Source organism: Artibeus jamaicensis, unplaced genomic scaffold, assembly GCF_021234435.1.
Source record: "Artibeus jamaicensis isolate MK-2021 breed Jamaican fruit bat unplaced genomic scaffold, CSHL_Jam_final contig_718, whole genome shotgun sequence".
NCBI lineage: Eukaryota > Metazoa > Chordata > Mammalia > Chiroptera > Phyllostomidae > Artibeus > Artibeus jamaicensis.
Genome location: NW_026521936.1, coordinates 5,102,003 through 5,125,538, shown reverse-complemented (window position 1 = coordinate 5,125,538; position 23,536 = coordinate 5,102,003). Strand labels below are relative to the sequence as shown.

The following is a 23,536-nucleotide window of genomic DNA, read 5'->3' as shown; positions in this document are numbered from 1 at the left end:
CTCTGCCCTGCAGATGGGGGTAGAGTTTAGAAAGGCTGCTTTGAAGGAAGAAAAGAAAAGCACTTGCCCCAGTTACAAACTTTGGAAAGTACGGAAAAGTGCAGAAGGTGGAAACGAGGTGTCCCCACGGTGCTGTCACCACTGGGTGACTATTGATGCTTCAGGCACAGAGAGCAGTCTTGTCGTCAGCTGTGCATGCTCGGATCCATTCAATGAGCTGGCGGGGCTGCGGGAGGTCACTGAGGCCCAGCAGCTGTGGATGGTGGTCTGGGCCTTGGAAGTTGTCCTTCCCGGGTTACGTACTTACTTCTGCAGGTCCTGTGTCTGCCCCGGTCTCCCTGCCTCCCTGCCCGCCCATGGACGTTCTTTCCACACTGAGGCGCTGCGCCTGTGTGACCCAGGCCCTCGACCAGGCCGGGGAGGGTCAGGATGGCCGTCACCGCCCGCAGTCTGGTGGGGGCAGCGCCTCGCTGACCTAGGCACCTGCGGATCACTCTCCTCGCTTCAGTGGGGCTGTGAGGGGGTGTGTTGGCCCTGCTGCCCGGAAGCCAAGTCCTGCTCTGGGAGACGCAGAGGGGCACGGTCGGGGGGACGCCTCTGATGCAAACAGTCATTCCACCCAGTTTTCCCAAGTGTGGCCTTGACTCAGTTGAAGAAAGGTGTGCGGTGGTGGTTTCTAATGGTGGTTTTGGAAAGTTGACGTGTCCTCGTCTGCCTTCACAGAGCAGAGTGGGAGGCGCAGGGACCTCTCCTGCTGTTTGTAGAGCCCTTGAGAGCAGAACGTCAGGTGTCTGGCAAGCTGAGCAATGGCAATGAAAAGGAAACAGTGATGCTGTTTATCAGTACGCTTAAGGAACTAGCTTGAGACGTGTCAGAATTCCTTTTTTTTAAAGATTCTATTTATTTTTAGATGGGGGAAGGGAGGGAGAAAGAGAGGGAGAGAAACTTCAGTGTGTGGTTGCCTTTTGCACGCCCCCAACTGGACACCTGGCCCACAACCCAGGCATGAACCCTGACTGGGAATCGAACTGGCAACCCTTTGGTTTGCAGGTCAGTACTCAGTCCACTGAGCCACACCAGCCAGAATCACACTTTAGAATTTTTAATCATAACCCTGAATTTATAATAAGTTGTCCAGATAAAGTTGACTTGCTTCAATGATGTTTTAGAATGAACACTGACACTTTTATTTTTCTTAAATGTTTGTCTCCCAGACTCTGAAAGGTTCTTCTTCAGGGTTAGTTTGGGTGGGACCTGCCCTGAGAGCAGAGCAGCAGAGCAGAACCTCGGGCAAGCGGTCGGGGTCGGGCCGGGGGCCAGGCCTGGCTGCTGGCAGCCAGAGTTTCCCAGCGTTGGCTGTGAGTTTCTGAGTTCGTTTCCTTCTCTGTGACCTGCTGCCGCCCCCTGCTCCCACGGTGGGGAGGGCGGTGGGCACCCAGTCCATGAGTGCAGTGTCAGGGTCGCTGGTTTGGTGCTTGTCCCGTTTCTGTTTTTGTGTTGCTAGACTTGTGTTTTTCCCAGAGCTGACAGACCACTGTGCTCTTCCCTTTTAAGTTTGGCTGCTTTGTGGGTAACGTTTGTTTGGGGTCCGTCAGTGATTAAGGACCTTCTCACGCGTGATGTTGACAGCGCTCCTGCATCAGAGCTTCGACGCGGCACAGTTGGGAGGTGGCCTGCGTGCTGGGTTTCCTGGTGTTTCCCCCGTGTTTTTGTTGCAGAAGGACTAGTATTCCGTCTTGGGAGGGTGGGTGCGGTGTGTTCTTGATTCACTCATTTGGTGAGCAGGCGAAACGAGAAGTGGTGTGCGTGGAGCTGTGATAGGACTGACGCTGTCTGTCAGTGTGAGCGAATAGCCGGAACCTCGGCTGTGTTCCGCACGTGCGCGCTCAGGCTGATGTCCTCCCATAGGGGAGGAAAGTGGGTAGAGCAGCACGGGTCCGGGTCGCGGTGTGTTTCACGGCGCACAGATGTGCCGACGGCCGTGAGTGACGCGGGCCTGTCTCCGGTTTCGCCAGGTGTCCCCTGAGGACAGAAACTCCCTGTGGGCCCTGCTGACCTTCTACGGGGGTGCCTGCCAGCTGAGCCTCAACAGGAAGTGCACGCACCTGGTGGTCCCGGAGCCGAAGGGGGTGAGTGCCGCTCTGCGCGTGCGCGAGTCTCTGGGCGCTGCGTCTCTGCGCATGCGCGTCTCTGGGAGCCGCTTTTTGCCTTGCTCGCTAGACCCCGTTTGTAAACGTGGGTCCTGTGAGTTCACCGCGCTTGTCCCGGGCGGGGAGCCGTGATGGGTGTGGGGCGACGGGAAGTCTACTCTGAGCCGGGTGTCACTTCTGCACTCACAGAAATCGGGGTTGGTTTTAGGGCGAAAAGAGGAAAGTTTTTTGACTCTGGAGTTTCCTTTCAAACCCAGTAAAACAAGTTCATTTTCACTTGTGAAGATACGTAGTTGCAGTCCTCTTCACAGCTTTTTGAAAGGCCTGAGCATAACTGTAAGCGTGTGTTTAGTGACTTTTCAGGTGATTTCCTTCTTAGTCTCCCAGAATCTGTAAAAACGTGCTTCCCTTGATCAGCACCACCCCATATCCCTACACCCAGGGGGGGCCCCAGGGCTTGCTCCCCGGTGGAGGACCCCCAGGTCAGCAGGACAAGCCCCCCGCCTCTTGCCCCCCACCACAGTTGTTAGAGACACATGCAGATGGTCCCAGCGGCCTGTGCCGTAGCCACTGCCTGGTGCTGGCAGGGTGGAGTTTCCATGCCCTCTGGGTTCCTCGAGGCCCAGAACTCCGTGCCCTCCGGGTTCCCCGAGGCCGAGGCCCGAGGCTCTGGAAGGCACACCTGTCCCCCATGAGTGACAACGCAGGACCGCAAGTCAGGTGCACTGTGCAGAGTGGAAAGGCTCTGGCCAGCGGCCTCTCCAGGTAGCCGCTGGTCCTCTGGCTGTTCTCACTGCCGCCACTCCCAGGAGCCTTGTCGTGGGTGCTGTGTCTGATCGCCATGACTCCAGGGAGAACTGGGTGGGGTGGCTGGCAGGTGGCCGCCTGCTGGGGGGCCCTGTTAGAGTTGGAGGCTAAGGGGGCCCCGAATGCTGCGCTGGCCGCGCTGCTGTCCTGACATGAAGGTACAGGCAGAGCCAGCAAGTGTGGTGGGGGCGCAGTGAGCCCCACAGTCCCAGAGAAATGCCTCCTCTGAAAGTCAGCGTGTGAGCCTGAAGTTCCGTTTAAGTGAAAACTTATATTTTGCATAAAATTGGAGCGAGGAGCAGCATGCTTCGAGGGAAGAGTAGGGGCTGGCCTCGTGTCCGCGTTGGGTCTCAGCTGAGAGGAAGCCGTTCTGCGCCCTGTAGCCAGCTGGCCCTGGAGCTGCTCTCTAGGCATTTGGGGTCGACGTTTGTCTGCTGTTAGCAGCCTAAAGTCCACCCCTCCTTTGTCCTGTGATGCCCATCATGGGCCCTCAGCGGTCAGAGAGCTCTCTGTGTCCCTCTACCCATTCCTCCCCTTGCCAGGAAGCCCCTGACGTCCTGTGGACGCCCTGCTCCCGGCAGCGTGCTCCCACTGAGAACTCGGGGACTCGTGCCCTTCAAAAGAGGGCGTTTCGTGGGGCTCACAGTGCTGCTCTTGTACCTGAAACATCGCTTATAAAAGTTAATTCTGAACGTGTTTCAAGGAGATGCCTGTCGTGGGCATGAGACTGTCCAGTGGTCCCCGAGCCACACTTTGGGGCATGTTCCTGGTTGCAGAGCGGAGTGAGCGCTGTGGTGGCGGTGGCGGTGTGTGGAGGCCGGTCGCTAACACGCGTGTGCTCTGTCTAGGAGAAGTACACCTGCGCACTGAAGAGGCCCGGTGTCAGGGTCGTCACCCCCGACTGGGTGCTGGACTGCGTGGCAGAGAAGACCCGGAAGGATGAGGCGTTCTACCACCCGAGGCTGATTCTCTATGAGGAGGAGGAGGAGGAGGAAGAGGAGGAGGAGGAGGAGGTAGAGAACGAGGATCGTGACTCCCCGAATGAGGGCAGTACGGATGACAAGTCAAGCCCCGCCAGTTCTCGGGAAGGGTCCCCGTCGGGGGACCCGCAGTTCTCCCCCAAGGTGGGTGCCGTGAAACCGAAGGGGGAGCTGATGTTCGATGATTCCTCGGACTCGTCCCCGGAGAAGCAGGAGAGGAACCTGAACTGGACGCCGGCGGAAGTCCCGCAGGTGGCGGCGGCCAAGCGCCGGCTGCCGTCGGGCAAGGAGCCGGGCCTCATCAACCTGTGTGCCAACGTGCCGCCCGTCCCCGGGGGCATCTTGCCTCCCGACGGCCGAGGGGGCCTCCTGGCCTCCGGGCCCAGCCTGCAGAGCTCCGAGAGGCCGGACGTGGCGGCCGCCTGGAGCCCCGCCGTGCGGACCCTGCGGAACATCACCAACAGCGCGGACGTCCCGCAGATGGGCCGGCCGGCCGACGTGGCGCACGTGAGTCCGGTTCACCTCCCACCCGCGTGCTGCTCCTGGGACAGCAGCCGGTGTTGTCCGGGGGCCTCGGGAGGGCAGCCCCCGTGCAGACAGCCAGGCGCCCTGCCGGCCTCTCACACACTTGCCGCGGCATCACTGTCGGGGTGCCCTGGGCGGGGCCCACACCCCTGCCTGCGCTGTGGCTGCAGCCTTGGCGTCTGGGTCGCAGCTGCGGCCCTGCCCAGCCCCATCGTGCTCTGCAGCCCTCCGCCTGCTCCCTGTCCATGCGTCTGTTTCTGTCTGTCCACCTTGTTCTCTAGCTGCCCCACGTCTTTCTCTGTCTGACTCACTGTAAGTCGCTCTTTAGAAGTGAAAACTCGATTGCGGGATTTTAGTCGGGCCTTGCAGCCTGCCTTCCGCTGTTTTCTCCCTTTGGACAGTTTGCCCGCTCGCAGTGCTCACTGTGGGAGGGCGTGAGACTCCTGCACGTGTGTCCGTGTGAGTGCGCCTGCATTTTGTCATGAAGGAGGGAAGGGTCTACCTGGAGGGGACGGCGCACCCCGCGGACAGGTAGGCCCTTGTCCTTGCCAGCAGGTAGGCCTGCCCAGGAAGGCCTGGGTCCGTGGCAGCCTGCTCTCCTGGGAGCTCCCCTCTTGCTTGGTGGCAAAAGGAGTGAACTCTGTCCTCTCTCCTTTCTCATGACGGACCTCACGTGGGTGACTGACACCGCAGACTCATCCGTCCCTGGGGCGCCTCCCCCCACTGGCAGTTCTGTGGTGGGAGCCCGCTGGTGTGGAGTGGCTGCAGTGTCCTCAAGTGGGTTTGTCTGTGGCATAGAAAGGAGGGGCGGGGGGGGCTGCCTGCAGTTCTGTGGGTGCTGGAGACAGACAGCAGGTCCACGGGTCCCTGCTCCCGCTCAGGGGCAGGGACGGACAGACGGCACTCAGCTCTGAACCAAGGGCTTTGGTGTGCTGGGGGTCAGGAGACAGCAGTGGGGGTCAGGAGACAGCAGGGGAAGGAGGCAGGTTTTAAACAATAGTTTACTTTCTCAGGGAGAGGGGAAGGGAGGGAAAGAGAGCGAGAGGAACGCGGACGTGAGAGAGAAACAGTGGCCGGTTGCCGCTCTGTGCACCTGGACCGGGGAGCAAACCTGTGGTGGGGCCCTTTGGGGTGCGGGCTGGTGCTCAGTCCACTGTGAGCCTCAGCAGTGGGGGTGGGGCAGGGAGGCCGCTTTAGGCCGGGCACCAGGGGAGGCAACAGCAGGCGAGGGGAGTGGCTTGAGCGGACCAGGAGCAAGGCCCCTTGTCCCGGGGGCGTCGGTGCTCACAGTGGTGGAGACGCAGCACCCTGCTCTGCACGTGGGGCCCTGGGTGCCCGGTCAGGAAGGGAGGTGGCAGAGAGCCACAGAGTGGAGTCCCGGCACCGTGGGGCCTTCTGGGAGCAGAGAACAGCCCGGGGGCTGGGCCCTCAGGGCAGTGGGAGCACCATCGGGGTGCAGGGGGCCGTGTCCCTGCAGGCTGGAAGGCGGCCAGGGGACTTGGGTGGGGTGTGCCCGAGGGGTCTCAGGGCTGGGACAGCCATGGGAGGACCGTGCCCCAGCCCCTAGCACCCTCTTCTTCGTCTTCGTCTTCCTCTTCCTCCTCCTCTTGCTCCCCTTGGTGGGGGGCTCCCAACAGAAGTCGTCTGTGCAGAACAGAATAGAGTGTTTTTTCCAAACACAGTGATTCTTGGTTGAATCTCCAGTTTCTTCGATCCACATGTGGATGTAGAGGTTATGTGGCTTGAACTGAAGTGACTCCCCCAGGGAGCGTGGGCGTCTCTCCCCACGGGCAGGACTTGGGCAGAGGTGGCTGCCCCAGGGGACCCTGGGGGGCGCGCCCGGCCCTGCCTCCGGGGTGTGGTCTGTGAGGCCTCCTGCACAGAGCATCTGCGTGCTCTCAGCGACGTAAGAACACGAGGACGCCCTGCTGCTGACATTTCAGAAACAAGACACACTCAGTGTAAGATTGGATCAGGGACTTGGGGGAACATAGCAAACCCTCAAAATCCTCTTCAAATTGCAGACTTTCAATGGTCGGGAGCCCTGTGGTATGGATCCCATGCTTTCTACACTGCAGCAGCCACTGTTGAGTGACTTACGTGGAGACTGGCAGTTAGGAGGGGAGATTCCTGCCCGACGGACATGGGAGTCCCTGTGTCCAACGTGGCCGGTCACGGCACCGGGCAGTGGAGAGTGTCCCTCTCCCTCAGTTCCTCGGCACCGACAGGCCTGCGTCAGAGGCGGACGGAGGCTGGGAGCCCTGTGAGGACGGAGGTGTTCTCAGGTCCAGCCCAGTGCTGGCCCTCGGCTTCAGGCCGGGTCCTGTCATGGCCGGCTGTCTGTGCTCTCGCTGGCCTCCTTGGCGCACCAGGTCGCGGCCACCTCTTCTTTGGCCAGCCCAGGTAGGCCCTCCGCTCTGGGCAGTCAGCTGAGAGGGGCTGGCCACTGGCGCCCCTACGGCGAGCTTCGTGTGGAGAGCCCTGTGCGGCCGGGGCTGGTGCGCAGGCTCCAGTGGGTGGCAGCCCCCGAGCTGGGCCCCGCGGTTGTGCCCGACGGCCTTTCTTCCCTCACTGCTCCCTGCCGAGTGCCGTGGCTTCCGAGGGTGGCAACACCGAGAGCTGTACAGTGACAGACTCCCTCTCGGGAGGCGCCCCCAGGAGACGCAGGCCAGGCCCTCCCACCCGAGGGACGCCGTCGCCTGTGGGGACGGGGCTGTGGCAGCGTCAGTGCTGCCTGCACTGTGCGTGCACTGTGCCTGCACGGGGAGGGGAACCAGCCACCCTGCTGTCCCTGGGCCATGTGCCCGATCAGGAAGCACAGAGAGTGCTTCCAGGGAGAGGCCCTGTCCGTGAAGCCTCCTTGGAGGTGGGGCTCGGCCTGCACCCGCTCCGCCCTGGGGTCTGCCTCCAGCTCCGTGCTGGGGGCTGCGTCTTCGGCTCCAGAGCCACCGCCTTTGCAGATTAATGGCCTTCACGGTTTGGCGTCAACTTAAGTGGAGGATAGGGGGTAACATACTTGATACTTTTGTACAGCTGCGGTTTACGTTAAAATGGAATTTCTGGAGTTTTATTCCAAAGGCCGAGTAGCAGTGATGGAGCTTGTGTAAGCTGTTCGCTCCTGGCTGCCACTGGCCACGAGAGGTTGCCTTCCGATTCCTGTCATCTGGGCACGTTGGGGCAGCCCGTTGTGTGACATGCCACTCGTGTTCTACTCAGCACCTGGTAGGGTGACAGTCACCTGCCATCAGCACTCGGCTGGCTCCTCTTGCCGCGAGGCAGGGAGGCCCCGGGCGGAAACGGCTGGCCTGTGGGCCTCTTTCTGGTCTGAAGAAGCACTTGCCCCTCTGAAGGCTCCGAGGCGCCGGGAGGAGGACTGAGGACCTTTGTGGGGGGATGCTCACCGTCGGACCAGCCTGCTGCTGGGGCCCGTTCCGTCCCTCAGGGCCAGCGCTCGGGCCGGGCGGCCGCAGATGGGGGGCTGACCGTTGGTGCAGGCCCCTTTCGCTGCTGCTGAGTGGGGCTCTTCATGTTGCGCTGTCTGGGACCCCTTTCTCTGTCACAGCTGTTGGGCATCGCTTGGCAAGGGAGGGTCTGTGCGGGAGGGTGATGTGCTGTGCCCACGTGGCCCGGGAGTGGCGTGGGGTGGAGCACCGTGGGCTGTGCTCTGCCGAGGCCACGGCCACCTGGGGCGCCTTGCCCGTGAGCTCCGGCTCCACGGCCCACTCCCCTCGCCTGACCCCGTGCTAGCAGCGGGGGCTCCGGTGCGACTTCCTTCTGGTGCGTCTACCTGTATTTGCTCGTCGACGCTGGCGAGGCTGGTTCAGCGCATTCAGGGGAGGACGGGTGGGCTGTGGAGTGTGGCAGGCCTGTGCGATGCACTCCTGTCCTCCTGGTTACTGTGTGTGTGCCGGGGACTGCGGTGACTTCGTCTTGTTTTTGGCGTAGATCCTGCAGTCCCTCTCGGCACCTACGAAAGGCTTAGAGCAGCAGGCGAACCACAGCCAGCAGGGCCACGCAGGTGCCGGCACGCTGTTGTTCAGCTCAGCGAAGGGGCCGCCGGAGCCGCATCCGTCGCCACAGACACCGCAGCACCCTGTCATGCACCTGCCACCGCAGGTCATGCAGATCCCGCCGCCGCCTCACCCGTTCCCGCAGCCGCCACCGCCGCACCCGTTCCCACAGGCACAGCCGCACCCCTTCCCACAGCCACGCCCCCAGCACCTTCAGCCCCTGCAGCAGCAGCAGGCCCTGCAGCAGCAGTTGCACCAGCTGCAGCAGCAACAGCTGGCCCAATTACAGCAGCAGCAGCTGCAGCGCCTGCACCAGCAGCAGCAGCAGCAGCAGCAGCAGCAGCAGCAGCTGCAGACCCACTCGGCCCAGCACCTGAGCCAGACTCCGCAGGGGCTGCAGCACCAGGCCCCGCACCCGCCCCCCCTGCCGCAGCCCCCGCTGCCCCCGCAGCAGCTGTTTGGACACGACCCAGCAGTGGAGAGTTAGTAGTGGGTTTTCTCCTTCCTTCTTCTCGAAAGCCTGCTCTTACTTAAATGCCCGGAGCGAGTTTGAGGGTGGTGAGGACTCACGTCAAAGGAACCAGTGCAGAATGGGGCTCTGCGAGAACGGGGCTGTGAGGGTGGAGCCGGTGCTGTCTCAGGTGCCTGGGCCGCCAGACCATCTCTGCGGCCGAGCCAGCTCCTGTGCAGCGGTGGCCTGTGTGCTGGGCGGCACCACGTGGCCTGCTGCCCGAGCTCCCAGTGATCTGGCAGGAGGGTTTCGGGTTCTGTGCATGGATATTCGTGGGCTTCAATCTCCTTTCCTGTGCGATTCCAGTCCCGGAGGAGGGCTTCCTGCTGGGCTGTGTGTTTGCCATCGCGGATTACCCGGAGCAGATGTCTGACAAGCAGCTGCTGGCCACCTGGAAAAGGGTGAGGCTGTGCATCCGAGGGTTTGGTTGGGACTCCTCCCCATCCCGGGTGCCCACCGGAGGGCAGCCCCTCGGCTGCCTCACTGAGACACCCAGGCAGTGTTCTGAGTGTACGCTGGGCTTGGTCGTCAACCTCTTCTATGGCCTTGGCCAGTGACTTCCCTGGGCTTCCGTCTGCTCGGCTATGCAGAATTAGGTGGGGCTTGATCATCGGCAGGGCTCCTTTGACCGTGGCACCCTGAGGGGCACAGATTGCCTGTGTGCAGCAGGGTGTGGGAGTGAGGTCAGGGCCTTGGTGGCACAGAACGAGGACCTCTGACCTCTGAGTGTTTAGTCGCTTCTGTCCCTGCAGAGGCGAGTGCTCGAGGGCCCTGATGCCAGTGTGGCCCTGTGGGGACCGTGCGTCTGTGGGCTCAGTGCGGCCTGCAGCCTGTGGGTTCCTCGATTCGCTTGGTGGCCTTTGAATAAAAGATTTTGTAAATGCCACTCTTGCAACACCACAGATCAGAGTGGAGTCAGAAAGCTTTGGAATGAGTGGGAGTGGGCTTTGGGCGGCTGCCTCCCTGTGGGCTTCGTGGTGGCAGGTGGGCCCCTGCGGTGCCCCAGGCAGGTGGTAGGGCCTGGGGACGACGGGCGGAGCAGCAGGACAGAAAACGGGGGCAGGCAGGGAAGCAGCCCCAGTGGCAGACGGGAGGCAGCCGTGGGTCACTGTCCTTGTGCGTGTCCCGGGGGCCAGGAATGGGCATTTTTGTCACACACCTTGTCCCTCTGTGGGAGTTGCTGTGACAAAACCTAGGAGTTTCAGAAGCGGCCATTGGAGCAGAGCTGGTTTGTGGGTGGCCGGCCTCTCCAGTATCGGTGAGGGCCTTGGTTAGTGCACAGCGTTTCAGTTTCCAGCAGACGCTTGGCGCCTTGTGCCCACCAGAGTGGGGGACAGGGTGGCCCCTCACTCCCAAGCTGGGTCTAGTTTTACACACACTCCTGGTGCCCACTAACACTCTGATTTGCTGTCCCCCCTATAGAATAATGGCCGTTAACGGGCAGTTCTGCCCCCCAGGGCTGCTGGCTGTGTCTGGGGGCATCTCCAGTCGTCCCAGTTGGGGAAGGCTGTTGGCGCCCACCCAGTGGGGGGCCCGGGGCCGCTGACCCCAGGGTGCGAGGGACAGCCCCACGCGCAGAGACCGCCCGTCTGGTGTGTCCTGACTGCCGGACCAAGATGTCCGTTCAGTGAGCGGTGGCCCATCTGCCCCACCCTCCCTCTGGACGCTGCTGTCCACTGACAGGGCGGGGGGGGGGGAGCGTGCACAGAGACACTTCCTGCTTGTCTTTCCGCTTGGGGGGGCCAGCTGTGTAGAGGCAGGGCGGGCTCTGTGGGAGGCCGTGCGCTGCGGGGTGACTGCCGAGCCGGCCCGAGGGTCGCCGCTGACTGCCTGCCTGTGCCGCACGCAGATCATCCAGGCGCACGGCGGCACCGTGGACCCTGCCTTCTCCAGCCGCTGCACGCACCTGCTCTGCGAGAGCCAAGTCAGTGGGGCATTCGCGCAGGTGAGTCGTGCCACCCTGGTTGGGGACGGTGCACCCCAGAGGGCAATGCGCCCCAGAGGGCGATGTGCAGGGGCTGTGGGCGGGGTGGTGACTGGGCCGCAGCAGGAGAAAGGCAGATTTTGGGGGTGCTCTGTCCACAAAGCCCAACAGGCACACGCTGTCCCCACTTGTCCTCCTCTTCCCCACCGGATGTACTGACTTGGGTCCCCGCCCATGTTGTCCTGCACATGAAAGGTGCCCCCAAGGGCCTCTGGAGGAGTGGACCCCCAACTGCCATGCTGGTCGCCCCCACGTGGGGTCCTGGGGGTGCTGGGCACCTGGGTACACTGTGTGTGTTCGTCAGGTCCTCCTGGGCCGTCCTTTTGCAGGTTGCGGGGAGGTGTCTGGCTTGTGTCCTCGGGGCAGGCTCTGGCTCCTGCTCCACAGGCCCCGCCAGCGTCACCCCCTGAGTGAATGGAGCGCTTCCTTCCCCCCTGCCGTGGGGCTGCAGCCTGGCCACCTTCCATGGCCGTGTGCCCAGACCAGCCCTGTTGTGTGTCCGCAGGCCCTCAGGGAGCGGAAGCGCTGTGTGACCGCACACTGGCTCAACTCCGTCCTCAAGAAGAAGCAGCTGCTGCCCCCGCACCGGGCCCTGCACTTCCCGGTGGCCTTCCCCCCTGGGGGCCGGCCGTGTGCCCAGCACGTAAGGCCAGCGTCTGTCGTCGCCACGCGGGCCTGCCTGGCGGGGCGGTGTGCCCGGCGCATCGGCGTCTCTGACGCCATCGGAGGGTCTGAGAGGGATGGGGGCCTGCCCCAGGCGTGGCCGCCGCTGTGTGCCCTTCGCCCGCTTCGTGGTGGGTGGGCCAGGACCGCGAGCGGAGGGCCGACCAACGCCCACACGCCCGTGTCCTCCCTCGTGCACAGAGAGTGAACGTGTGTGCACACGTCCCCAGGGTGCAGCCGGTGGGGGCACGAATCCTGGGCGAGCCGGGCTTCACCGCGGCCGCTCTTCCTCCCAGATCATCTCTGTGACCGGGTTTGTCGATGGCGACAGGGACGACCTGAAGCTGATGGCCTACCTGGCAGGGGCCAAGTACACGGGCTACCTGTGCCGCAGCAACACGGTCCTCATCTGCAGGGAGTAAGTGTGGCCGCGAGGCGCCTTCCCTCGGGCTGGGCGGTGCTGGGCCGCCAGCACGTCTGCTGCTGCTGGCGGGTGGCAGGCATCGCTGAGAGGCAGTCTGTTAGCAGGACGGCAGTGACATGCGTGACGGCGTTCACCCGTGTGCATGAAGCACGGCAAGGGGGTTGGGGAAGGAGTGACACGCACATCACTGTCACTGGGCCACGGGAAGGAGGTGGGACCAGGAGGTGACATTGCATGACCTGGCCTGAGCCTGTGGCGTGACACCTGCCCTCCGCCAGGGCTCCCCCTCCTCTTTGCGGAGGCGTCCTTGCCATTTTCAATATGAGCATGTGTCTACGTGTGTTCACGTGTGTCCACGTGTGTTCATGTGTGTTCACTGGCTCAGTGGGGAGGGGAAGACGCACGTGGACGGCAGGACCGCTGATGCTCTCCGTGCTCTCTCCACTGGGAAGGCCGGCCGGTTTGAAGTACGAAAAGGCCAAAGAGTGGAGGATCCCATGTGTGAACGCGCAGTGGCTCGGGGACATCCTGCTGGGGCACTTCGAGGCGCTGCGGCAGACCCAGCACAGCCGCTACTCGGCCTTCGACCTGCCCGACCCGTTCGCCCCCACCCCGCACCTCGTGCTGAACCTCTTGGGTGAGTGGCGCTGCCCCCCGTGGCCGGCAGCCCCCCGACGTCCCTCCCCTGCTGCCTTCCCCCGCTTCCTGCTGCCGGGCCTTCCCACAGGCGTGGAGACGGCAGGGCCCTCGGGGGTCTCCGGCAGTCGCTGCAGCCCCGAGAGGCCCCGCCCCTGAAGCAGCCCCGGTCCCCTCTGGTGACGTCGGACCCCTGTCCTTGCTGTGCCGCCTCCACCCTCAGGGTGACGGGGGCTGCGCAGATGGCCGTGTGTGCTCGCTGACCGTGGGAGGGCCCGTGCCCCCCACACACACCACAGGCCCTGACTTGCGCGTCCACTGAGCGGGACGTCCTATGGAAAGTGGCCGTTCAAGCCCCACTGCCGGACGCTGCCTTGGGAAGGAGCCCGGGACACGCTGTCCCCAGCGTCATCAGCCCTGAGTGCACTCGCTCCTCTGCTTCTGGCCGCCCTCCGCCCTGTGCCTGCAGCCCTGGCGTGTCTGGGCGTGGCGCCGAGTGGGCACCGTGCCCGTGGTCCTGGGTGTTAGCCCCGCCCGTGCCTGGCCGTCTCACAGTGGCCAGACCTGTCCCCAGAGCGGGTGACCTGCCTCTGCTGCCCTGCTCCTCAGTGTGGCCGTGCACAGGACACGTGGCTGGACGCACACGCCTCCTGGGGAACAGCCCGCTCCTCGGGCCCCCGGACGGGAAGGCTCTCTCTTAACTCAGTGATGGTCCTCACGTTTGTCCTCACGACGCTGTCATGGGGCCCCTGCGTGTCTGGGGTGACGAGCCCCAGAAAACCCGCTCTTCTAGCTAGAAGGCTCTTCGGTGTAAACAGTGCCTGGTAAGAATGATGTCTCTCTCTTCTAGATGCCTGGAGAGTCCCACTGAAAGTGTCCCCAGAACTGTTGATGGTAGGTCCCCCTGGTGCCTGCCCAGGTTGGCCCTGTGTCGTAAAAATGTGGGGGCGTGTCTGCTGTTGCGTGTGGGGGACTCGCAGTGTGTGTCAGCCGGAGCCCCGTGTCCCTGCCTTGTCACAAACACGTGCCGCTGCCTGGTTCTGGGTGCTCCCTGGACGGCCAGCCTCGTCGGCCCCCCTGCGCCGCGGAGAGTGCCGCCAGGGGCTGCCGGTGGGCTCGGGAGGAGGTGCGCCCTTGGTGCTGCACCTGTCTGTCCTCGCCACCGGCCAGTGCAGGCTGGGGACTAAACCCGATCACGGGAAGGAGAGTTGCGGGTGCTTTGCTTGTAAGAAGTCGAAACCTTCCTGCCGACGTTCGCCAAGCCCGAGGCTCCGCGTCTGCAGGGCTGTCAGGCCTTCCCGGAAGCTGTGCCCGCGGGGGTGGGCAGGGGCCCCAAGATTCTGGGCGTGGTGCCTGCTGCTCCTGGTGAGCGGGGCCCACACTGCATCTGCGGCAGTCACCAGTCGTGAGTGGGGCGTGTCCTGCGTGAGGGGTGCTGGGCTCACTGGGCACAGATCTCTCGGTCAAGAGGTGATGTAAATGATGTTTCCATTCCAGGGTGTGAGGCCGTCCCCCAGGCCGAAGCAGAGCGAAGGGACCAGTATCCAGCCCTGCTCCAAGAGAGCCCGGTACGCGCTGTCCCCCGCCTCCGGGCTGCTCGCCCGGTGGCGGTGGGGACGCCCTGGCGCTGTCCTGGGGGTCTGGTTTGGAAGGGCCTTCTTGCTTCTCCGCAGCCTCGCTGTGACGCCTCTTGCTTTACTGAAGTGGTGAACCACGGTTTTCTTTTTCCTTCTTAGGAAAAAGAAGAAACCCCGTTAGACTCTTGTTCTGTAGGCAGCACCTCACCAGGGGGTGGTGGCCGCCAGCCCTGGGCACCCCAGAAAGTGCCGGCCTGGGGCGGGGCCGGGACGGGGCCCCCGGCAGCAGGGCTGCCTGGGCAGCACGTGCTGCACCCCGAGTGCAGGAAGCTGCCCCCTTAGACTGCTCTTGGGCCGGCCCAGCTGCTGTGTCTCCACTGTCCCCAGTGCCTTGGTCGTTTCTCTCCCAGCCCCTCAGCCCCCCCCCCCAACTCTGGAGCCACACAGCCTGTGATGGTTGAGTTTTGTAGTAGAGCCGGAAGTACAGGATTGCGGTTAACACGTGTCACCAAAACACCACGAATAGACTTAAGGTTTCTTTGACCTAGGCTGTCTCAGTGACAGATAAGCTAAGATTTAGATGGATGTGGAAAGTGTAAGGAAATGGAAAGGCCGAGGTTTGATTGCACGTGTGTGCCTGAGTCACAGCCAGTTTGTGCTGCCGGGGTCAGGGGGCCAGGTCGCCACAGGGAGGAGCGGGCGGGGACAGCAGCGGGCTGGGCCCAACCAGCATGTTTGCCTTCTCTTTAAAGCCAATTTTTAAAAAAAGCCCATTAAAAAATTTTAAACAGGATCTTATTTATTTCTAGACAGAGAAAGGGAAGGGAGAAAGAGGGAGAGAAACATTAGTGTGCGCTTGCCTCTCTTGCGCCCCCTACTGGGTACCTGGCCCTCAACCCAGGCATGTTCCCTGACTGGGAATGGAACTGGCGACCCCTTGGTTCTCAGGCCAGTGCTCAGTCCACTGAGCCACTCCAGCCAGTAGCAATTTTTAACTGCTAATCTGAACCGTGGGTCGGGGTCCTGCCTGCAGGTGCTGGGCAGTCCTCACTTGGCGGGTGCCCATGAGCCAGGAAGAAGGGCGAGTACCAGGCCGTGCATCCCTCAGGGAAGCCGCCCCCGTCCAAGGCCGGGCACGCTGCTGAGAGCCCCAAGTGCCGGGGCCTCAAACACCTTTCACTCATTTTTAAATTTTCTTTCATTGTTTCAACAAACAACATCAACTTTTAATCATGGAAACAAACTGCCATTCCAAAACTAGTTTTAGGGATGAAAAAGACTATTTAATTTCAGAGAGAGGGAAAGGGGGGAGAAAGGAAGAGAAACGTCAATGTGTGGTTACTTCTCACGAGCCCCCTGCTGGGGGCCTGGCCCTTGAATCCAGATCTGTGCCCTGACTGGGGATCGAACCTGTGACCCTTTGGTTTGCAGGCCTGCGCTCAGTCCACTGAGCCACACCAGCCAGGGCTTCAAAGACCTTTTAAAGTGAAGTGACAGCGCCATGTTTTCCTTGTTTATTCCCCAGGATTGAAGACATACCACCGCCCACGAAGAAGCTGGCGCCGGAACTGACGCCCTTGGTGCTGTTCACGGGGTTCGAGCCTGTCCAAGTGCAGCAGTACCTCAAGGTGACCGGCCCAGCGGGGGCTGCGGCGGGGGCCCCGGGCGTGTCTGTGTGCTCACCTGGGGCTTGTCCTGGTGCTGACAGCGGGAGCGGGCCCAGCGACAGAGCCAGCAGCTCCCCGCCTGGTCTGGGCTCTTCCACAGCCTGATACCACCTCCTGGGCCGTGGCCATGGGGTGCTGGTGAGCAGACCACTGCTGTTGGTGCGGGCGAGGCTGCAAGGGTCCCTCCCGCACAGACGTCCCCGGCTTGGGGCCGTAGGCCCCTGAGGGTAATCTCCTTGGCCGGGAGGTCGCACAGGAGCTGTGTGTGTGTTTCTACAGAATTTCATATGTACTTTTTGAAGTAGCAGCACCAGGGATGTGGGACTCTGGTTTGGACCAGGTTTTGTGGGGGGTGGAGACAGGCCAGAGTGTCCTTCGGCCTGTGTTGGGTGTTCATGCATCTCACTTTTTGTTTTTACTCTTTATCTTCAAATTTGTTGTCTCCATTTCCCCACCACCACTTCCCCCTGCCCTGCCCGCCCGCCTCCCTCCCTCTCTGTCCCCTCCGCCCCCCCCGCTCCATCCAGGGTCCCCCATTCACGCTCATTTATGTCTTTGCCCCTTTCCCCCCGGGACTGCCCTCCCCCTCCGGTCACTGTCAGTGTTGTCCATTGCAGCGTCTCTGGCTCCCCTTTGCCAGTTTGGTTTGTTAATTAGGTTCCACTTACAGCTGAGAGCGTGCGTTTCACTTTTAAGAAAAACAGTTATAAATGCTATGCTATAAATTAGTGTAATTTCATGATTTTCAACCTTAAAATTCAGTCCAGCTGCGACCATCTTTTCTGTTTGTGTCTTGTCAGTTTTCATACTGTCATTTTTAAAAGCAGACGGCCCTGGCCAGTGTGGTCAGTGGGTTGAGTACCAGCCTGTGAACTGAAAGGTCACTGGTTCGAGCCCCAGTTGGGCACCAGCCTGGGCTGTGGGCCAGGTCCCTGGTTAGGGGTTGTGTAGGGGTAATGATCACTGTGTCCCTCCCTCTCTTTCTCCCTCTCCCTCTTTAAAAATAAATGAACCAAAGTCTTAGGAAAGTAAGAGGATAGACGGGAGGTTTGGCGTGCCTCGGGAGTCCCCGTCTTAGCCTCCCATGCTGGCGCGTCCCTGTCACCACGAGGGAGCCGTGCGGCTGGCGGCCGAGGGGGTTCGTGCCCGATCTGCATTTCTGTGAGACCGGTCGCAGACACGGGCCCTGCACACTCTGCCCGCCCCTCGCCCCGGCAGGGGTGCGGTGGGTGTGACCGGCTCTTCTCTCCTGTGGCCGAGGACCGTGCTCCTCGGTGTCCCGGGGGCTGAGGGCCCCACGGCGCAGCCCTCACCTGAGTCTCTTCTGCCTCCGCCCTCCAGAAGCTCTACATCCTCGGTGGTGACGTCGCCGAGTCTGTGCCCAAGTGCACGCACCTCATCGCCAGCAAGGTCACGCGCACGGTCAAGTTCCTGACGGCCGTCTCGGTGGTGAAGCACATCGTGACCCCCGAGTGGCTGGACGAGAGCTTCCGGTGCCAGAAGTTCATCGGTGAGCGGAGCAGTGCTTAGTGCTGGCCGGCAGGATTTCTGCTCCTTGTGACTGCCCCCCAGGGTCTGCCCCTCCCGGCAGGGCATCAGGCTCTGCTCACCCCAGAAACTCTCACTGCAAGTCCCCGCTTCTGTGTGTTGGGCCCTTTTTAATCCCATTTTAAAATTTCTCCCGTATTTAGACATTCTTGGCTCCTCCCACCTTCCGCCCCCGTGACTGGGTTGAGTTGAGTCTCTAGTCACCATTAAACTTCAGCGTTCCCCCGGGGTGTGCTTGCTCTCACCCGGGACGAGCACCCCGGCCTTCAAGCTGAGGGGGGGTTCACGTTTTGAAAGCACTGTTACAGCTGTGGGAGGCGGCAGGGTCCGGGCAGGCAGGGAGTCCCCCCATGTCCTGAGTTCCTGTCACCCTGCTGTCTCCAGTTTGCTGGTCCTGAGTCTAGGTCCTTCCCTGTTCGGGGCGTCTGACAAGGGTGCCCCCAGAGGGGAGCCTTCAGGAGGCTGTGTGGCCATGTATGTACACATTCACACACACACATACACACACGCACGAAGGATGGATACGGACGTGTTCCTATGATGAAGACATCTCTCGACCTTGAACTTGGCTATTTATTTAAGTGTTCTTCTGACAGCTCTGGAAACCAGTCGATTAAAAATTCTCAGGAACCTTCACACTTTGCTACAGTGACCTTACAAAGGCCACATGCTTTCACGTTCCTAGAAGGACCGTGCGTTTGGTGAACAGGCAGCATTTCACTCATGGATGATTAGCTAATGGAGTCGAGGGTCCCTGAGGTCTTGGTAGCCATGGCCTGGACACCCAGGACGAGCTGGCAGCTCAGAGCCCGTCCTTCCGGGGCAGGGCTCACCCCCGGGGGGGGGGTGTGGGCAGGGGCAGTGCTGGGCTGGGCTGCCCCTGGAGTCCCCACAGGTCCAGCGTGGACCTGGGAGGAGGGGTCGGCCTGTGGGTCGGGGCCTGTACAGGAAGCACCCTGGGTGTGGTGCCGCCGTGGCGCCACCACAGTGGCCGGGCCCTGCCCTGAGAGCTGCGCCTTCCCTTGCAGACGAGCAGAGCTACCTCCTCCGAGACGCAGAGGCCGAGGTGCTGTTCTCCTTCAGCCTGGAGGAGTCTTTGAAGAGGGCGCACGTCTCCCCGCTGTTCAAGGTAACGGAGACGGGGACCCCGGCGGCCTGCACGGCGGCAGGCTGCTACCCGGGGAGGGTTACCTGCGGGGCGGCCCCCTCTGGGGGTCGATAGCAAGCGGGAGAAACGGACCCACTAGGGAGAGGCCTGGTGTGGGCTGGTGGGTGGGGCGGCCTGGTGAGAGGCAGTGCCGTGCTTCCCTGCCGTTGTTGGCGAGGCTGCACTGCGGCCGGGACGGCAGTGAGTCGTGTGTGCGCGGTGACCGAGCGTGTGCCGGGATGATCCTGACTGCCGATTTCCGAGTGTGTGTTGAGTAGGGTCCTGAGGACAGTCTGGACGTGTCTGTGTCACGGTGGCCGAGTGAGTCAGTGAAGGGCGTCTGGTGTTTGCGTCTGTTGAGAGGCCGCTGAGGGACCCGGAGGGACGGGCGGCGGCGGGTCACGGTGCATCTTACCTGAGACCGGCGGGTCTTTCCCGGTGCTCGCGTTTTTCCCGTGGGTGGTTTAAAGCAACGTGGTGTTTTATAGTGCCCTCAGGAGCATGGTGACAGAAAAAGAAATTTAAAAAATGTTTTACGGTTATCTCTTTTTCCCCACTTTATTCCCCTCCGTGTGCACCCCCACCACCAGCATCCCCCTGCCGTAGCTCATGTACATGTGAGTTCTTGGGCTTTTCTATTTCCTGTACTATTATTTTTTAAAAGGTTTTATTTATTCATTTTTAGAGAGAAGGGAAGGGGAGGGAGAAAACGAGGAAGAGAAACATTAATGTGTGGTTGCCTCCTCATGTAGCCCCTACTGGGGACCTGGCCTACAACCGAAGCATGTGCCCTGACTGGGAATTGAACCCACGACCCTTGGTTCGCAGGCTGGTGCTCCATCCACTGAGCCACACCAGCCAGGTCCCCTATGCTGTTCTTACCCTCCCCCTGTCTATTTTGTACCTACCATTTATGCTTTTTATTCCCTGCACCTTTCCCCCCATTCTCCCCCCTCCTCCTCCCCGACCATAATCCTCCATGTGATCTCTTTTTCTGTGATTCTGTTCCTGTTCTGGTAGTTTGCTTGGTTTGTTATTTGCATTGAATTATTGGTGTGAGTTAGTTGTCATTTTACTGATCATAGTTTTTGATCTTGTATTTTTTAGATGAGTCCTTTTAACATTTCATATAATAAGGGCTTAGTGATGATTAATTCTTGAACTTGACCTTATCTGAGAAGCGCTTTATCTGCTCTTCCATTCTAAATGAAAGCTTTGCCCTTGCTTTTCATGACTTGGAATACTTCTTTCCAGCCCCTTCTTGCCTGTAAGGTCTCTTTTGAGAAATCAGCTGACAGTCTCGTGGGAACCCCTTTGTAGGTAACTATCTGCTTTTCTCTTGCTGCTTTCAACATCCTCTCTTTAACTTTTGACATTTTAATTATTATGTGTCTTGGTGTGGTCCTCTTTGGGTCCAATTTGTTTGGGACTCTGGACTTACATGTCTATTTCCTTCACCATATTAGGGAAGTTCTCTTTCATTATTTTTTCAAATAAGTTTTCAATTTTTTGCTCTTTGTCTTCTCCTTCTGGCAGCCCTATGATTCCGATGTTGGTATGTTTGGAGATGTCCCAGAGGGTACTCATACTCTCCTCATTTTTTTAAATACTTTTTTCTTCCTGCTGTTCTGACTGAATGCTTTTTCCTTCCTTGCATTCTAAATCACTGATTTTGATTCTCAGCTTCATCCCCTCCACTGTCGGCGCCCTGTGGGTTTGTCTTTATTTCACTTCATGCAACCTCGGTTTCAGCCTGGGTGTTTTTGTGGGGTTGCAGTGCCCCGTGAGTTCTCTGAGCATCCTGATCGCCAGTGCTTTGAAGTCTGCATCTGATAGGTTGCTTATCTCTGTTTCGTTTAGTTATTCTGGGGTTTGGTTCTGTTCTTTCAGTTGGGCCATGTTTCCTTGTCTCCTTGTTCTGGCAGCCTCCCTGGGTGTGTTTCTGTGTATTTGGTGGGGCTGCTTTGACTCCCTGTCTTGGTGCATCTGAGAAGTTGTGTGGGGCGGAGCAACCCGCTTTACTGCTCTGTGTGGGGGGAAGGCTCAGAGAGGGGACAGTGCACTTGACATTTTCAGTCACCTCACTTTCTCCCCTTGCGTGACTGGTGCCGTCTGGCTGTTGTGCTGGTGCTGAGTCCCTTTAATCGGAGTTTCCTGAAAATCGGGCTGTTTCTTCTGCAGCCCCAACCCCCACAGGTTTTTACAGTGAGAACTTATGGGGACTTATCTTCCCAGTGCTGGGGCCCTGAGCAGAGACCCTGGCCGGGAGGTCTGGCCTGGGCTCCCTCCCTCCTGAGGGGTCCCTCCCCCCCCCCAGGCGCCCCTCCCCATCTTCAGCCACCACATGTGGATGTGGGACCATCCGTCCACTGCGTCTCCGTGTGATACCGTGTCTCCACCCCTCCTGCCCGTCTGGGTGAATGTGGCTTCTTTAAATCCTTGGTTGTCAGCGTTGTGTTCAGCGGAATTTTCTGACGGTTCTGGGTGTGGTTTTGAGGTATAGTTGTAAATTTTTCCGTCGTTGTGGGAGGAGGTGAAGCGTGTTTACTTACACCTCCATCTTGGCCCGAAGTTTGGGAATGTCATTTTCAGAAAAATAAGTAAGTCTTCACCATCACAGTCGTTTCCTGCTCGCTGTGAGCCCCAGGAAGATGTGGAACGCACACAGGGCGGAGTGCTGGAGCTTGTCACTTCCTTTCTCGGGACATCGTGGGGGTTGTGATGCACACGGAAATTGAGACAAGCGTTTGTTCTTCTTGCCTTGGTCACAGAGAGCATTGTGCGCGGCAGGGCTGGACGTTCCGGGCCCCGCGGGCGAGCGCAGGGCAGCCGGCCTTGGTGTGCCGGGACCTGCCGGGGCTCCGAGGGGACCTGCCGGGGCTCCGAGGGGACCTGCCTGAGCAGCCTGGACGGTTCAGGACCGGGCCGTGGGGGCGGGCCCTGAAAGTCAAAGCTCTCGGACCACGTTGGGCCTCCATTTCTACTTTTAGGCAAAGTACTTTTACATCACGCCCGGGATCTGCCCCAGCCTGTCAACGATGAAAGCCATCGTGGAGTGTGCCGGGGGGAAGGTGCTGTCCAAGCCGCCGTCCTTCCGGAAGCTGCTGGAGCACAAGCAGAACAAGGTGGGCCTGGCGGGCGCACCCGTCCCCCGTCGCTGTGTGGCGCTGCGTGGGCTGTGCAGCGCTGCGCAGGGGCCGACTCGCACCTTTCTCCCCACAGAGCCTGTCGGAGATCGTGCTGATCTCCTGCGAGAACGACCTGCACCTGTGCCGCGAGTACTTCGCCCGGGGCATCGGTACCGATGCGGGAGCAGGGGCCGGGGTTTGGGGGGTGCGAGGCTGGGGCGGGGGGCATGTGCTCACCACGCTGCTCACGGGGCTTCCGTCCCCTGCTGCTTCCAGACGTGCATAACGCGGAGTTTGTCCTCACGGGGGTGCTCACGCAGACGCTGGACTACGAGTCATATCCTTTGGCGAGGGCCGGGCTCAGGGGCTGCCCGGGCAGGTGGGACCCGTGACCAGAGGCCCTGGGGGCCCGCAGTGGTGTCTTGTCTCTACCCAGCGTGGACTCCGCCTTTCCAGGCCTCTCCTCCTGCTCATATGTGTGTGTGGGGCTCCTCTCTGGGTGGGGAGAATTGCTTAACACTGACCCGGTGGTCTGTGGGGGGGTCATCTGGGGCCCGGGGGTGTGGGGGCAGGTGGGGGTGCCGCAGGCCAGGGGTTGGGAGAAGGGCAGGGCTCAGGGCCCCGAGTTGGGTCCCTTCCACGCTGTCACTGCCCTGCCCCTTCTTGGGAAGTTGTCTTCCTCAGCGAGCCCACGTACAAGTTCAACTGACGTCACCACCGCGGTGCCTGAAGCTGCCCCGTCCCAGCGCAGGCTTCGCCGAGGGCCGCTGCCCCACCCACCTTCGTTCTCCAGCTGCCGGAGGGACAGTGCTTACAGCAGGGGGACGCGCATAAGGACCTGTGCTGCATCTTTTGGGATGCGCGATTTTACTGAGGAACGTGAATTATGTTTGTATTAAATGACTTTTAAGAGTCCACATCAGGTTTTATGATGTCTTTGCCAGGTGTTTAAATGTTTTCACAGACTATGGGTGTGGACTGTGTAAATAAGACTTGCTCTCTCTAAATTATGAATTTGAAGATTGAGATGTTTTGTACTTTCTTTGTATTCCTTATACACTTTCCTTTTATACTGATATCCTGCCCACATTTTAAATAAATGTACTTTTGAACTTAGAGTGGAGCGATCTGGCGACTGTTTCTGAAGTGACCTCTGGCGGTCAACGCCCTCCAGCAGGGTGGTACTCAACGCCCAGGCGGAGGGGCCTGGCGGGAGGCCACGTCTTCCCGGGCCAGCCACCAGGGAGGCTGGTAGGCTCATCGTGCTGGCCCTTTACACACTCACACCCACATGCACGCACTCAAACACGTGCACGCACTCAAACACGTGCACACAGACATGCTCACTCACAGCCACACAGACATAGCCCCGCCTCGTGATCTGTTTTCCTTCAAATACATTTGAACTTGAGACGGACTCCGTGCTCTATATAAAAAGAGCAAAGTCACTTTTGGAGTCTGGCTGCAGTGGCATCAGAGTGTGAGAACTGGGGTGGGGCTCGCACAACCGTGGGGAAGCTGCCAGTGCCTCACGGGGCTGTGGCATCACTTGTTCTGACAGCTCATGAAAGCAGGGATTCCATGGGGCTGGGGGGACAAAGCAGTCTATTCGGACCAACAGCTCAAGATTCCAGGCACGGAGAGGGCCGATGGCAGCCATGACCCCAGAGATGATTACCAAGATGATTACCAAACCGAGGGCCACACCAGCAGGCACCAGCGCTGCTCCGGAAACAGCTTGGTGAGAGTCCATGGGGACAGGCCCCCGGGAGGACTCGG

The 23,536-nt window shown here is 60.6% G+C and overlaps 1 protein-coding gene across 1 annotated transcript in view; it reads left to right on the top strand.

Annotated features, from left to right (window-relative positions):
* Positions 1-22,875, top strand: part of PAXIP1 (PAX interacting protein 1) — a 33,834-nt gene extending 10,959 nt beyond the window's left edge. The window contains exons 5-21 of the mRNA XM_037131960.2: positions 2,016-2,129; positions 3,806-4,444; positions 8,408-8,954; positions 9,290-9,384; positions 10,833-10,928; positions 11,473-11,610; positions 11,927-12,048; positions 12,507-12,691; positions 13,541-13,584; positions 14,188-14,258; positions 15,793-15,895; positions 17,276-17,444; positions 18,511-18,611; positions 21,620-21,754; positions 21,852-21,927; positions 22,034-22,094; positions 22,451-22,875. Coding sequence (XP_036987855.2) covers positions 2,016-2,129; positions 3,806-4,444; positions 8,408-8,954; positions 9,290-9,384; positions 10,833-10,928; positions 11,473-11,610; positions 11,927-12,048; positions 12,507-12,691; positions 13,541-13,584; positions 14,188-14,258; positions 15,793-15,895; positions 17,276-17,444; positions 18,511-18,611; positions 21,620-21,754; positions 21,852-21,927; positions 22,034-22,094; positions 22,451-22,466 — 2,712 coding nt within the window. The 3' untranslated portion in view covers positions 22,467-22,875. The remainder of the gene's footprint in view (positions 1-2,015; positions 2,130-3,805; positions 4,445-8,407; positions 8,955-9,289; positions 9,385-10,832; positions 10,929-11,472; positions 11,611-11,926; positions 12,049-12,506; positions 12,692-13,540; positions 13,585-14,187; positions 14,259-15,792; positions 15,896-17,275; positions 17,445-18,510; positions 18,612-21,619; positions 21,755-21,851; positions 21,928-22,033; positions 22,095-22,450) is intronic.
* The last annotated feature ends 661 nt before the right edge of the window (positions 22,876-23,536 follow it).